The sequence below is a fragment of the Poecilia formosa genome, unplaced genomic scaffold (genome assembly GCF_000485575.1).
Source record: "Poecilia formosa unplaced genomic scaffold, Poecilia_formosa-5.1.2 Scaffold249, whole genome shotgun sequence".
In the NCBI taxonomy this organism is placed as follows: domain Eukaryota; kingdom Metazoa; phylum Chordata; class Actinopteri; order Cyprinodontiformes; family Poeciliidae; genus Poecilia; species Poecilia formosa.
Window position 1 is genome coordinate 130,355 of NW_006800188.1, and position 13,273 is coordinate 143,627.

Consider the following 13,273-nt stretch of genomic DNA (forward strand, 5'->3'; position numbering starts at 1 on the left):
CTAGCTAAACTACATATAGTATAAAAATTAAAAATAAAAAACACGTGACGCGCATTTGAACCAAAACGCTTAACGTTTAAAAGTAACTTTAAAAAAGAGGGAATTGTCCTCGATTGTCCCTTTATTATTATTATTATTATTATTATTATTATTATTATTATTATTATTATTATAATACACGTGGTAGTTCTATTTCGGTCTGGCGCTTGAATTAGGTAAATAAACGTCTGAAGTCAGTTAGCACTTTCCGTGGCTGAATTGATATTTTTACTTCAGTAGTTTACGCAGAAAAAAAGAAAGAAATAAGAAAGAAAAGCTCAGTAAGAGCGATAACTTATTTGTGTTATTGAGTTATATCAGTACAGGCCGATTTTTTTGTTGCTTTTTGTTCGTGACGGAACGCCGACAGGCTCCCGCATGTTGGGTTGGGGATGCGGAAAGCGGAGCCGCGTTGTGGTAAATATCTGCAGGCTCACCGAAAGCCATCAGCACAAATAGGACGTGGCACTTTCCACGGACTAATTCTTTCCTGAAGACGGCAGCATTTGCTCTGGGTCAGCTGCTTGAACTCCAGCAAAGTTGGGTTTTTTTTTCTCTCGTCTCTTTTCTTTTCTTTTTGAATTTTTGTCACAGCGCTTGATTCTGACAAAGTTTGACAACTTCTCGACCTTAACACGCAAAAAAAAAAGAAGAAGAAGAAGAAGAAAATAAAGCATGTAATTAAGGGAAGGAGACTCCGCGCAGGGCCCGGTTTCACGGTGGGTCTCTGCGCAGAGAGATTTTTAATCCTCACTTTGCTCACCGCTTTTCTCTTGAAATGATAAAATATGTACCTAAAATTACTCGACTACTAAACTAAAGTAAACTACTGAAATAAATGAAAGGTTTAACTGACAAATTGTTTAATATATTTATGAGTTTGTGTGACATAAAAATGTCACTCACCTCCCACATTTAGATTTTTTTTTAAAATAATAATTTGAAGCATAATGTTGAAATAAACGACAATATAGAGTCGGTTTATGTTTTTGCTGAGACAATATGCTTACCTTTAAATAAAACCAGATTGATGATTTCTAAATTCTGATGTTTGTCCACTCAATTTCACAAACCTGATTTAAAGAAAGAAACAAATTTCACCTCCTTGTTTTATATTTAAAGAAAATGTTTTTATTTAGTTATTTTTTTAAATGAATAAAAAGAAAAGATGGTGTATTTTATCGGTGGTTTGAACTGGATTTTTTTCACCTGACTGTAGTTTCACACATATATAAATAAACCGTTATGTCATTTTTTTTTTCTGGAAGTCACAGGAAGTGGCAGCAGGTTGATGTGATGACTAATAAGTCACATAACATTTAGTGTTGAAGTGTTTCTCTGTAGTCAGGAGGAATGTTCAGAAATACTGACACAAAGAAAAATGACAGCCAGCTTTATTAGCTGTACCTGCTACATGATTTATTTATTTTTTTCTGTTGCACTGGACACCTTTTGTTTTCTTTTAACTTCAGGGTTGCTCTGTTCATTCAGTTTTCTTTTCGTTTGTATGTTTTTAGGGAACTACAAGAACCACAAGTTGACGCACAGCGGGGAGAAGCAGTACAAGTGCTCCATCTGCAACAAGGCCTTCCATCAGATCTACAACTTGACGTTTCACATGCACACGCACAACGACAAGAAGCCGTTCACCTGCGCCACCTGCGGCAAAGGCTTCTGCCGCAACTTTGACTTGAAGAAGCACATCAGGAAGCTCCATGAGAGCGGCTTTTCTGCCGTCTCGGAGGCCCTGAGAGAGCCGCAGAGCTGAGATCTGCTGAGAGGACAGGGCTGGCTGATGGTGGGCTCTCTGGGGTCACAATGACTGGTGTTCTTGGAAAAAAATGTAAAAAAAAATCCAGGCCTGAGGTGAGAAAGCCCCCTGAGACTGGACTCAAATAGGTGTGGCGAGTCTTAGGGGCCCCGTGCACTAACACAGAGGGGACGAATGAGCCGACCAGACCCAAGAAGAGCGAGCTAATAGGAACATTGTAGGGATTTCTTTTCTTTGTCATCTAGCATTCTTCCTCCTATATGTGGAACACAGGGCCGAAGCACCCGACCGATGTACAGAACAGGTCAAAAAGTTGCTATTTAAATATGAGTTCCCATGTTATGTATTTTACTGGAAAGTGTTAATGTGAATAAATAACTTATAACTTATAATGAAAGCTCACCGTCTCAGCCATGTTATTTCAATTCCATCCATCCATCCATCCATTTTCTGAACACCCTTGTCCCTCAGTGGGGTCGGGAGGGGTGCTGGTGCCTATCTCCAGCTAACGTTCCGGGCGAGAGGCGGGGTACATCCTGGACAGGTCGCCAGTCTGTCGCAGGTTATTTCAATTCATATATATAAATATATGTATATGTAAAAAGATATCACCTGAATGTCTGACATGTTTCAGGTGGCAGAAAATGTTCAACATTCACAACAAGAAGTCATTCTGATAACATGCACTAAAGCAAACAACAACCAGTTCACATACAAACACCCAGATTTATGACGTACAAACACTTTCACTTTTACACATTTGCTTATTCTCGCCTGTCTGTCTTATCGTTCCAGTTTTAGTGTGGCAGCAGGATGAATACTGCTGGGCTTACAGGCCCGCCAGGTGAGGGCTGCTTCCTAAAAGTAATCTGTGCAGGTGAGCCGTTTCCACGTGCACGGGGAGAAAGCGACAGACCAGCATGCTCTGTGTCCACTTTACTTCAACATTTATTGACAGACACGATTTTAATAAAGCCACAATTACACTTGACTCGGGGAATAATGGCGCAAATGATGGGAGATAACACAGCCCTTGAAAGCAAATTACATTAAGCAGCTAAACGGCCCCGGGGGTCCGACAGCATTGGGGGTGGGGGGAGGAGGGAGCGTGCGCGTCTCATCCGGAGCCACTCATCAGAACTGGAGATAATGGAGCACTCAGGCCGCAGCTCGTCATCTGGCCCCCCGTGTTAATAAAGTCTGGGTCATTCTGCGCACGTCTCCTGGAACAATATTATCCCGGCGCACATTCTGCGGAGAGTCGCAACGTGCTCCCAAATGGCTCCGTTTCTATTAACAGCTAATTAACGCGCTCGGCCGGCCCTGGAATAACCTGGCAAGGCCAATATTGGCAGATGACGCCCTGCTCACCTTCACCCCGTCAGCGCCCCTTTGCAAACGCACGAAGTTCGCAGAGAGATGTCTTGGAGTTTTTAACTTCCAGAGACAGATTGCGCGCAGCGCTGGTGGCGTAGAGGCTGGTTTTATAGACCAAGTTAGAGAAGATATCTGTTGTGATCACAGAAAAGTTCGACTTTTGGACTCGGAGGGACGAGGATCCGAAGTGACACTCTGTCTTCTTTTCTTGGATCATCTCTCTGTGTCAGACTGTAGCATCAGCGGTTTTCTCTGTAGAAAATGGGATGTGGAATGGTGCAGGATTCTCTTTATAAAGCTTACGAAGCAAATAATTTTGATCAAAATAGGGGGAAACTGAGTATTTAAAATGAGTATTTAAAACAAGAACAAAAAAAAAACCTGCCCTTGAGGTATGAGCCTGTCGACATTAGTCTTTTTGATTCCCCAAAAAACATATTGTCTTCTGAGAACATAGAAAGGATTGTTTTTTTAAAAAATCTCTCAAGAAAGATATTCACGCAGCCATGACGGCTTGAATCCACAAGAAATCTGGTCATGAAAATGGAAAGATAAAAAGGGAAAAGGCCAAAGAGAAAATGCAGACGTGAATCACCAGACTGCTCTAGAGCAGAAGGTGATGTTGGAACTTTAACTTTAACCCAGGTCCGGCGGAGTGTTGAGCAAATAACTGCACTTCCACGGACCAGAGGAGACGAAAGCCAAACTATGTGAAGCTGATGTCCGAGCTTTCAACACATCTCTCGTTGAATGGACGGTGTTGCTAATGAAGTCAGTTTCCGGGATGAGTGTGAATTTTGTCGCAGAGATAAATCGTGTTCACGTAGCGTGGATCTCAACCACTAACACGATAGAAAACGGCCCTTTAAATGCTACAAAAATGATTTGTCAATGATACAGTTTAAACAAGAGTTCTTCTTGATGTGTAGGTCCATGTGTCAAATGATGCAAGCCGTTAAAAACTTAGGGGACCGTAGGAAGAATTTTTTTATTTTTCATTCTCTTTGTACTTTACAAAGAAGGCTGTGGATCAACTGGAAGATTTCTATGGCTATCAAAAGATTACGAGTTTCAGCATGTGTCTTTCTCCGACACATGCTTTAGTGTCCTATTTTTAAACTGTAAAATTACATATGAGAGGCGGTTCTGTGAAACATGAAACCCAGTCGTTTCGTGTCACGCGACATTTGACTGTTATTACTGCAAAACAAATGACGATTTCAAACATATATGACAGCTGAGATTGAGAGATTTTAGACCCCGGTTGGTAAATGTTCAGCGTTCTAACAAATGAAAATCATATAATTGGATGGACACAGTTTTTTTTTTTTAAGGAATCTGTCTCATTATTCTTATTTGGATCGATTTCGTGGTCAGTCCAAAATGTCTCACTGGTGAAATAAATGTTCCCCGTGTCTTCTCTCTGTCGATTATTACACTGAAAACTTGGATTTGTGATGAGTGTTTGCATTCCTGTATTCTTGCCATCAAACTGCTCAGGTTAAACTGTCCTGAATGAATCCCGGGGAACAACACGCTCCGTTTGCGGACGTTGTGCGGGAACGCGCATCTTGTTCCTGGTTTATTTGCATATTCCCTCACAAAAAGCAAAATTCGCTCATTAGCCCGTTTCCTATTTCATTCAAATAAAAACATCGACTTGTGAGCTGTGAGCGACGTGCGCGCTCGAACACGCGCACGTCGCTCACAGAGCAACCGCCGACCGACCTGCGCCCGCAGGCCGCGGGACATGAACATCAGTAAACAACCTTAAGCGGGCAAGTTGGCCTTTTCTTCGCACTCTTTCTCTGGATTTCCCTCACATCTGAGCGGCGGCCTCAACATCCACAAACACGAGAGTGGGAGCTTTACTTAAGGCGCGCGCCCACACGGCGGAGATTATGGGTCGCGGGAGCGCGCGCTAATCAGATGTCAGCAACACGAGGACGTCTTCATATGCCCCCCTACCCCCCTACTCCGACGGGGGTCCGCCGAAGGGGGATTTAGACAATTTGCGGGCCACAAAGGAGCTCGTTTGGGACAGGAAGAGAAGAAAAGCGCGAGGCGGACTCTTTGTCTGTCTCAGTGAATTGATTTTAAAATGGGAGATTAACGGGAAGCTTCGTCTGCGGCCCGCAAGAGCCTCACTGAGGTGAAAAGAGAGAAAAGGACCAATTAATTCGACCAAATGTTAACTTACATGAGCTTCCCCTCTGTTTAGCCCGCATGAAATTCCAATTAAAGCGTCCCCGCGGCAGCGGCGAGGACTTTTTCTTCTTAAGAGGATGAAGAGGGGACAGTTTGTGTCAGCGCAGCCAGTAGGTAAAGTTCCCACAACATCTGCAAAATGGCAGAGAGCAGTGGCATGCACAGATATTTTGGGGGGCAGGTGCTCAAGTGGGAAAAGGGGCATCTTTGGAACAGTAAGCTACCTTGGTCTTTGAGATTTATTACATGGAAAACTGCAACACCATCAACTTGGCAATCAAATTTGCAACAACAGAAAAAACATAGCAATGAGACAGCACAGGATATGGCTAAGAGAAAAATCATTTATACTCAGAAGGGGGCACAGTACCTGAAACTTGTACTCAAGTAACCATAGTGATACGTCAACTTAGTTTTACTCAAGTAAAAGTAAAGAGTAGCCATCACAAAAAAAATAAAAAATACTCAAGTAAGAGTAAAAAAGTATGTGGTAAAAAATCTACTCAAGTACTGACTGATCAAATTATTGATCATTTCATATTAAAACATTACATCATCAGATGGACCAAATTTAAAGTTAAATGGAAATTTTCAATTTTTAAGGACCAAAATGACAATAACTTATATAAGCAACAACAACAAAAAAAAAAAAAACAAAAAATATATTTCTCCAAAAAGAGTCCCTCAAAAGAAAAAACATAAAAAACCAACAAAAAAAACAGCAGCAGGACGGCGGCGGCTGAAGAATTGGTGAAAAAAACATGGTTGTTCATCAAGCAAGGAAAAAAAAAACAAAAAATACTAAACAAAGAAGAGTAATGAATAATAAAAAAAATAAAGAAGAAGAAGAAAAAAGGAGGAAAAAAAATACTAAAAAAACTATTTAAAAAAAAAAAAAGACACAAAAAAAAATAAAAATAAAATAGAGACACACACCTCCACATAGACACAGTGATATCTGACAGATATTATTCTTACAATTAAGATTAAGCCTGAGGACTGATAACAAGATGTCTCCTGATAGAATTTATATATTAAAGTGCTCTTAACCTACATGTGCCATTTTTACTGAATGTTTATTACAGGTAGAGGATGAATTATAATGTTACTCAGCTAATTTGTCCTTATTTGTGTATTTTAAATTAAATGTTTCCTAGACAGAGGTAGGCTGTTGTTTCCTTTCATGTTGAGAGAGGCTCTTGGTGGGGCATGCCACATATGTGTGTGAAGGTTGGAGGTGGGGTGCGGAGATCTTAGGCAAAATGAAAACAATTTGGAAGTACTTGCTTTTTAAATCCAGAATCTACACAGTAAAAAGAAGTCTGAAGATTATTGGTCCAGAGCAGAAACAGCAGGTATCTATCACCTCCTGGTGTCTGGTTCTGCACATCCCTGCTAGAAAGTAAAATAAGCTTGAAGCAAACATCACTCCATAACTCAGTTAACCAATTAACATGTACTAAGTAGTAAAAGGAAAAAGATGACAAATAACAGTTTATTATTGTCCCTTTTTGCTTCAGTGAGGATAACAATGATAAATTGAAAATGTGGACAGAAAGGCAACATACATGTTAATTAATCAATCAAGTTTATTTGTGTAGCACATTTCAGCAACAAGGCAGTTCAAAGTGCTTTACATCACAAAAACAAACAAAAAAATACAAACTGGAACAATGATGTTCCACATTTTTCTAACAAAATAACAAAAATAGATTTGCATTATAGCACAGTAACATTTCACTAATTCAACTGCTGTACGTTTTCAACCTGTTAGCAGGATCTAACTCTGTGATCAGAGAACTCTGATGAACATTAATGCAAAAAATGAAAAATGAAATCCATAAGTAGTGATGGACATGTTGGATTCAATTACACTGTGAATGGTATTAGAGGTCAAGTCCCTTTGAGATATGACCTAAAACAGAATACAGTTTTTGGAAGACTGCTAATGTTGTACGTTTTACTTGTAATTTGGCCTTTCGACAGTTTCCTCCATCATGAAGGGCGCCGTGGTGAGGAGGTTTTCTACTGGCCTGGGCTGGGCTCGCTGGGAACAGACAGTTTTGTTTTACATGAACATATCAAATGATGGCTGGCTGCAAACTGTCTGAAATGCTGTGCGACAAATTCTTTGGTCTGTCCTCAGTTAAAAATGTTCAGATAAGATTGTTTCTGTATTTACCTGTCACCATTTCAATCACGTGTTGCTCTTAGAATTATTGCTCAATTGACCGCTAATGTGTTTGGCACAAAAGTAAAACTCATGCAATTTCATTCTGTGGCTTTTGAGAGAAAGATTGGGTTTTACCATTGTACTGGAAAATTGAATCCCCCCCAACACACACGCACACGCACACACACACACGCACGCACGCACGCACGCACGCACACACACCACCCCCACCCAGATACCTAGTTAGAGGAGTGCTGGCTCTTTGGCACATTGCGCCTCCAGGACTCATTGTAAAGTGCGGAGGGGTTAATGAGCAGGGCCTTCTCCTCACTCCCTGGCTTTTCCCCCCCCGTCTTTTAAATGAGAAGTAGTTGAAAAGACACAGAGTGGATTTAGTCACAATGGGTTTTTGGAACTACTGAGGTGCTGTGTTTAAAAAACACCTTTACGTCGAGTTTCTCATAATTATCGAATTTGGCATCATGTTTGCAAAGAAATATGTTCCTATTGACCCTGCATGGTTTGAAGACCCAGACTGTGGACGCCTTGGGGAGAGCACTTTGCTAATCCAGGGATTAATGCATATCAAATTAGACTTTCAGGAATTAAGCCCAATCAACCCGCTAAACATAGAACTACTTCAAGCTTTGACTCACATCTGACTTGTGTTGTTTTAAAAAGTCTCTTGGGAACGTTTCTCCATCAAAACTAATCAAAGTATTAGGGATAAGGAACCTGCTCCGGAATGAGTCTGTCAGCGGACAAGATATGACCTGGAGACGGTGCTTGGCTTGAAAAGTGTAGTGTTGGGAACTCAACCAGGCAGGAGGCTCTCATCACTGATCTGCTGTCAGACGATACTCACTGACCCCATGCAGCTGTCCATACAACCCTCCAGAAGTCTGCAGATATCAATGTGCCCACAGGCAAGGGTTAGTGTGCTGTATGGTGGCCAGTATGGCTCAAAAAGTGAGCATCGACACAATTCAGTTGTTCAAGTTGTAGCTAAAACTTGATGCTGTTGAGGAAAAACTTGCCGTAATTTTTGAAGAGAGCATCAGTGTGGCTAAGTGCCCTGTCCGGTTGCTTATTAGATCTATTCTTTTTTCTATGTTCGTTCTTTGCAGGAAACATGAAAATGCTCCGATTTTATCTATAAAGCACAACAAAAATAAGTTACAATTTCGCTTTCTTAACTAAGTACTGCAATAATAACATTTTATTTGTTTATCTGAAGAAATTTTGCACTACAATCTTTTAACAGAAAGTGACATGGTGTTTCTTAAAAATGTTTTAGTCTTTAACTTAATATTGTCTATGATATCATGTATGTGCTGATAAACACGAATGAAGAAAACAGTCACCACTGCAACTGGAAGGTGGTGCAAAGTTGGCAACTGTTTAACCACTAATAAGCTGCATGCAAGTTTAATGTCACTATTAAAATAATTTATTTTATGCTGCAAGCACTGGTTTCGTAAAACACATTCACACACTTCACCTACGACAACTTCCTTCTGCCTCTGTGATTTTATTCCCAGTTGTTTTGCTTTCTAATTGATGCGATGTTTCAATATTCAAGACAAACATAACAAACACAATAATTAGTTACAAATAGGCTCATTAGTCACCGTGTGAAACATTTTCTTGGACCAGTGACAGAGATCCCTCATTAGCTCCTCAAAAAAACAGAAGCCACAGCAAATCTGGCAATTTTTCAAAAGACACTTCCAGCTTGACCACATGCAAAGATGGAAGAACAAGATTCCATTTAAAGTAGAGAATTTGTGGCCATTTTTGTTTTTACATCTTTTTTTAATTATTATAAATAAACAGAATTTGATTATTGAACACACCATTTTTATTTTTTATTTTTTTACAAACTTCTTTACTTTTGCCAAGAAAGCTGATATTTAAATCCAGTGTATGCATGTTCAAACTGTTTTAATGGATTGACTGGCAACTGTTTGCTAAATATTGCCAAGCTAACAGTGTTTATTGTTCTTCTTATGTAATTTTTTTCTATTTTATAGGAAAACAGGTAAATAAATATGCTGCATGTCTTCCATGTGATTGCCAAATGCTTAACATGACTGAACAATTAGCAGAGGCAAATATATTTACTCTGACGGCAGAAGATGAAGTGATTTTTCAAATCTTTTCGATGACAAGTGCAAAATCTTGAAGCTTGTATGTTAGCTATTAGATTGTATTTATAATGTAACAGATGAAACTCTTGGAAAATATGTCAGAATGCATGAACGCAGGAGTCGATGGCTGACAGAGCACTTTAAATTTCATTGTGCAGCTCGACAACCACAACCAATTCAGGTATTTGTGAGATGGTTTATTTATAAATGGCATAAAAAGGAACAAAAATAAAGAAGAAATTGTTTGCAAGACACACACACACACACACACACACACACACACACACACATATATAAATACAAAGTACAATCTATTTAAATATCTCACATCATTGTTGGAGCAAATTACTCTGATCTTCTGTCGTTTTCTCCGCCTCTCTCTGCCGGCGCTCGGCCCTTTGTCGTCGTGTTAAGGAGACGGTCATTGTTGAGGCGGATCAGTTGATTTGGGGATGTCCGGTGCCACGGCTAATCCTTGTGACCTGACCTGTCTCCATTGGGAAACATTCGCTCGCCCTCCTCTTCGGGCAGCCGTGTTAACACAGCACCCGGCTACCTCAGACAAACAGCCGATCTTCTCAGGAACCAAATGAAAACTCCACAGAATTCAGCATTGAATTTTAAAAGCTTCAGAAATGTTGGAGATATGATTTTACTTTTGCCGTTTCCAAAACCCTTAGGTATTAATCCATGTTTTTATTGCACTGTGAGTAGGATTATTACAACTCACTTTATGACTGGATCAGTCAGGCCTCCTCTCAGCTCACTCAGGATGCCAGTACCAGTTTTTTAATTATTACATCCAAACACAAATATGTTTTCAATGACTTTTTGACACTGTGAGTTAGCTTGTTTTTGCTTCTGTTTCATTTTACTTAGATACAGTTTTAATAAGCATTTATATTTTTATTGTTTTTGCTTATGTCTTGTTTTCATCTGTTTTGTGCTGTAGTACAGTAGTTTGGCTAGACATTGTTTTTTCTTAAAAGTTTTCATTAATAAAATGGATTTGAGATACTTTTTTCCTGAATAATTTTCCTTTAATTCTCTGTAAACTCTGATCTGCTGACAAGAGGCGAGTCTAGCCAGGTGGACTGAGGTGCAGCCATGCTGGTGGAAAAGGGGCTAATGCCTGCAGCTAACAGATGAGTTATATTAGTGGATAACCTGACCTTTTAATTTAACATCTGATATCTAGATTTCCAGTAGGTGACTAGTTATGATGTGAAAAGCACTATTTCTTCAAACCAGTTAGTCTAATAGAAAGTAGAGTAAACAGTTTAGTCATGATAATGGACTTCGTTAACAATGAAACACAACACAGTAATGCCACATGAATCTACTCAGGGGAAAAAATCAATATCAACAAATGGCATTTGCACACAAACATCAAGTTGCTGCGTCCTTTCGGCAGCCCAGTTGATATGAATAGCACCACAGACTCAGACTTAACCAGTCACAGACAGAAGGATGTTACTGGAGAAACCAGTCAATACAGTTAGCAACCCCACTTCCCTCCCAGACTCTTCTTCTCTAACTGATCTTACACTAAGTTCAAGATCAGACCAGGTACAAATAAAGTCCAGTTTTGTGTGGAGTCTTATAAAAACAAAATATGATTTGCATTTATAAGGACATTTTTTCATTGCTGTTAATCACGAAAAGCTTAATTTGGATCAGCACAGTCAACATGCTGCTTTTGGCCCTACATTTAACAACACCTGTTATTAGAGGTGCACCGATTGCAGTTTTCTGGCTGATTCCCGGTTACCGATCTTTAAAGAGCCTGACCTGCCGATTTCAATTTTGGCCAAAACCAATTTTCTTTTTATCTAAAATGTTGCTAAATGTAGCAAGAAAGTCGATGAGCTGGCAACAGTGGGGCGAGTATTGCTAACTGTAAACCGAGATAAATAAGATCGGAGACTAAAATTGGCTTTACATATTGACCAATCATCGCTCTCCCAAAATTGAGGAAATTGGCTGGCCGATAAATTGGTGCAACCATAGTTGTTACATGAACCGCGGTCAGGGCCCAAAGCATTGACATCCCATGCTTTGTAACACATGATCAGCGGGAACCCAGAAACTCGTCTACTTGCAGCTGCAAGTAGACGAGTTTCTGTGATTGTGCAAAGCAGCACAAATCACAGTCAGATTCTCAATCAAAATGTTGCAAAAAAAATCTTCAATAAAAAAAGTTAAATTGTGATTCGTAACATTTGACAAAGAAACTCAAGGTTCAGGAGTCAACTGCGTGGCAAAACTTTAAAGTGACTGCAAACACATATCATGCCATTATGTTTTTTTTTCCTGCAGTACTCTCTCACACCCACACACTTGCCCCCACTACACCAGGAGCATATCACCGAATGAAATGGAGCTTGCAATTGCCCATTATTCAATTGACTGGAGTCCACACTTAACCATTTGCACGACTGTGGTTCAGCTAATTGTCTGTTGAGGCTCCCAGTAGGCTTTCACCGGCTGAACAACGTTGCATAATCTAATAGCTTCGGATTCATGGCACGTCACCAGGGATGGAGGGCAAAGGGAGAGCAAGGTTGCTGGTTAGACATTAGGGGCTGGTAGGATGAATCTCAGTCCGATGGTTGAGAAAATTGGCAACTACAACCTCAGCACCCTTTGGGCCCAAGCCATTAGAACACATTATACTGAGATAGTTACTTGGAAAGGCTCCAGATTGTTCTCTTTAGAACCCTTAAGAAATTGTCATACACTTCTCATCCATATTTATCTTTCTCAATCTCACCCACCCTCTTCCTAATCCCTTCAGCCACCATTGAACCAGCCCCCTGTAATACCTCCCCTTCCTTTCTTTTAAATCCTGTCCTTGACCTCACAGCACTCCTCAGTCCACCTCCTCCTCCTCCCCCATCTTTCCATCCAGCTCCTTCACCAAACAGTTTCCCCAACACCCAGCTCAAATCCACCCAGACTGGTCCAGTCAGTCAGTAGTGGCCCATGGCAGTGATGACCCCCCTCGGGGCCTAAAACATAGGGGCCCCAGCTGAGGAGTCGGGGCAGCTGCCAACCACCGGCCACTCAACCCCAGGCTGTCCGGATGATTGCGTTTGTCAAGCCGCCACTCTGAGTCAGCCTGTCGCAGATCTGATCTTGACAATTAAGGATACAGTGAGGGAGGGGTACGGCATGTGGTTAAAAAAAATAGTGAGGGGCTTGTGGCCGGGTAGGTTTTCACCACACCAGTGAAGAAGTAGGGACTTATACGTATATTCATAAATTCCAAAAATGTTGTAGCTTTCCTAGTGGAGGTTCATGTCTTAGCTCTGTACAAACAAAGAGCGGCAGATAGATGAAAAAAACAAATCTCACGTGAGTTGTCATGACCCCTGGAACCTAATTTTGCACACATTCATGACCCCTGAATGTGTGTTCATGGGACAAAGGCAACTGCTCTTATCACAAATGACACTTCTCCATGTCAAAATTTATACACACACGCGCGCGCACACACACACACACACACACACACACACACACACACACACGACTGATATATACTGTATCAGT

At 40.6% G+C, this 13,273-nt stretch overlaps 1 protein-coding gene across 1 annotated transcript in view; it reads left to right on the forward strand.

Moving 5' to 3' along the window:
• fezf2 (FEZ family zinc finger 2) overlaps positions 1-2,207 on the forward strand; it is a 4,061-nt gene extending 1,854 nt beyond the window's left edge. Inside the window, exon 3 of the mRNA XM_007569858.2 lies at positions 1,536-2,207. Coding sequence (XP_007569920.1) covers positions 1,536-1,807 — 272 coding nt within the window. The 3' untranslated portion in view covers positions 1,808-2,207. The remainder of the gene's footprint in view (positions 1-1,535) is intronic.
• The last annotated feature ends 11,066 nt before the right edge of the window (positions 2,208-13,273 follow it).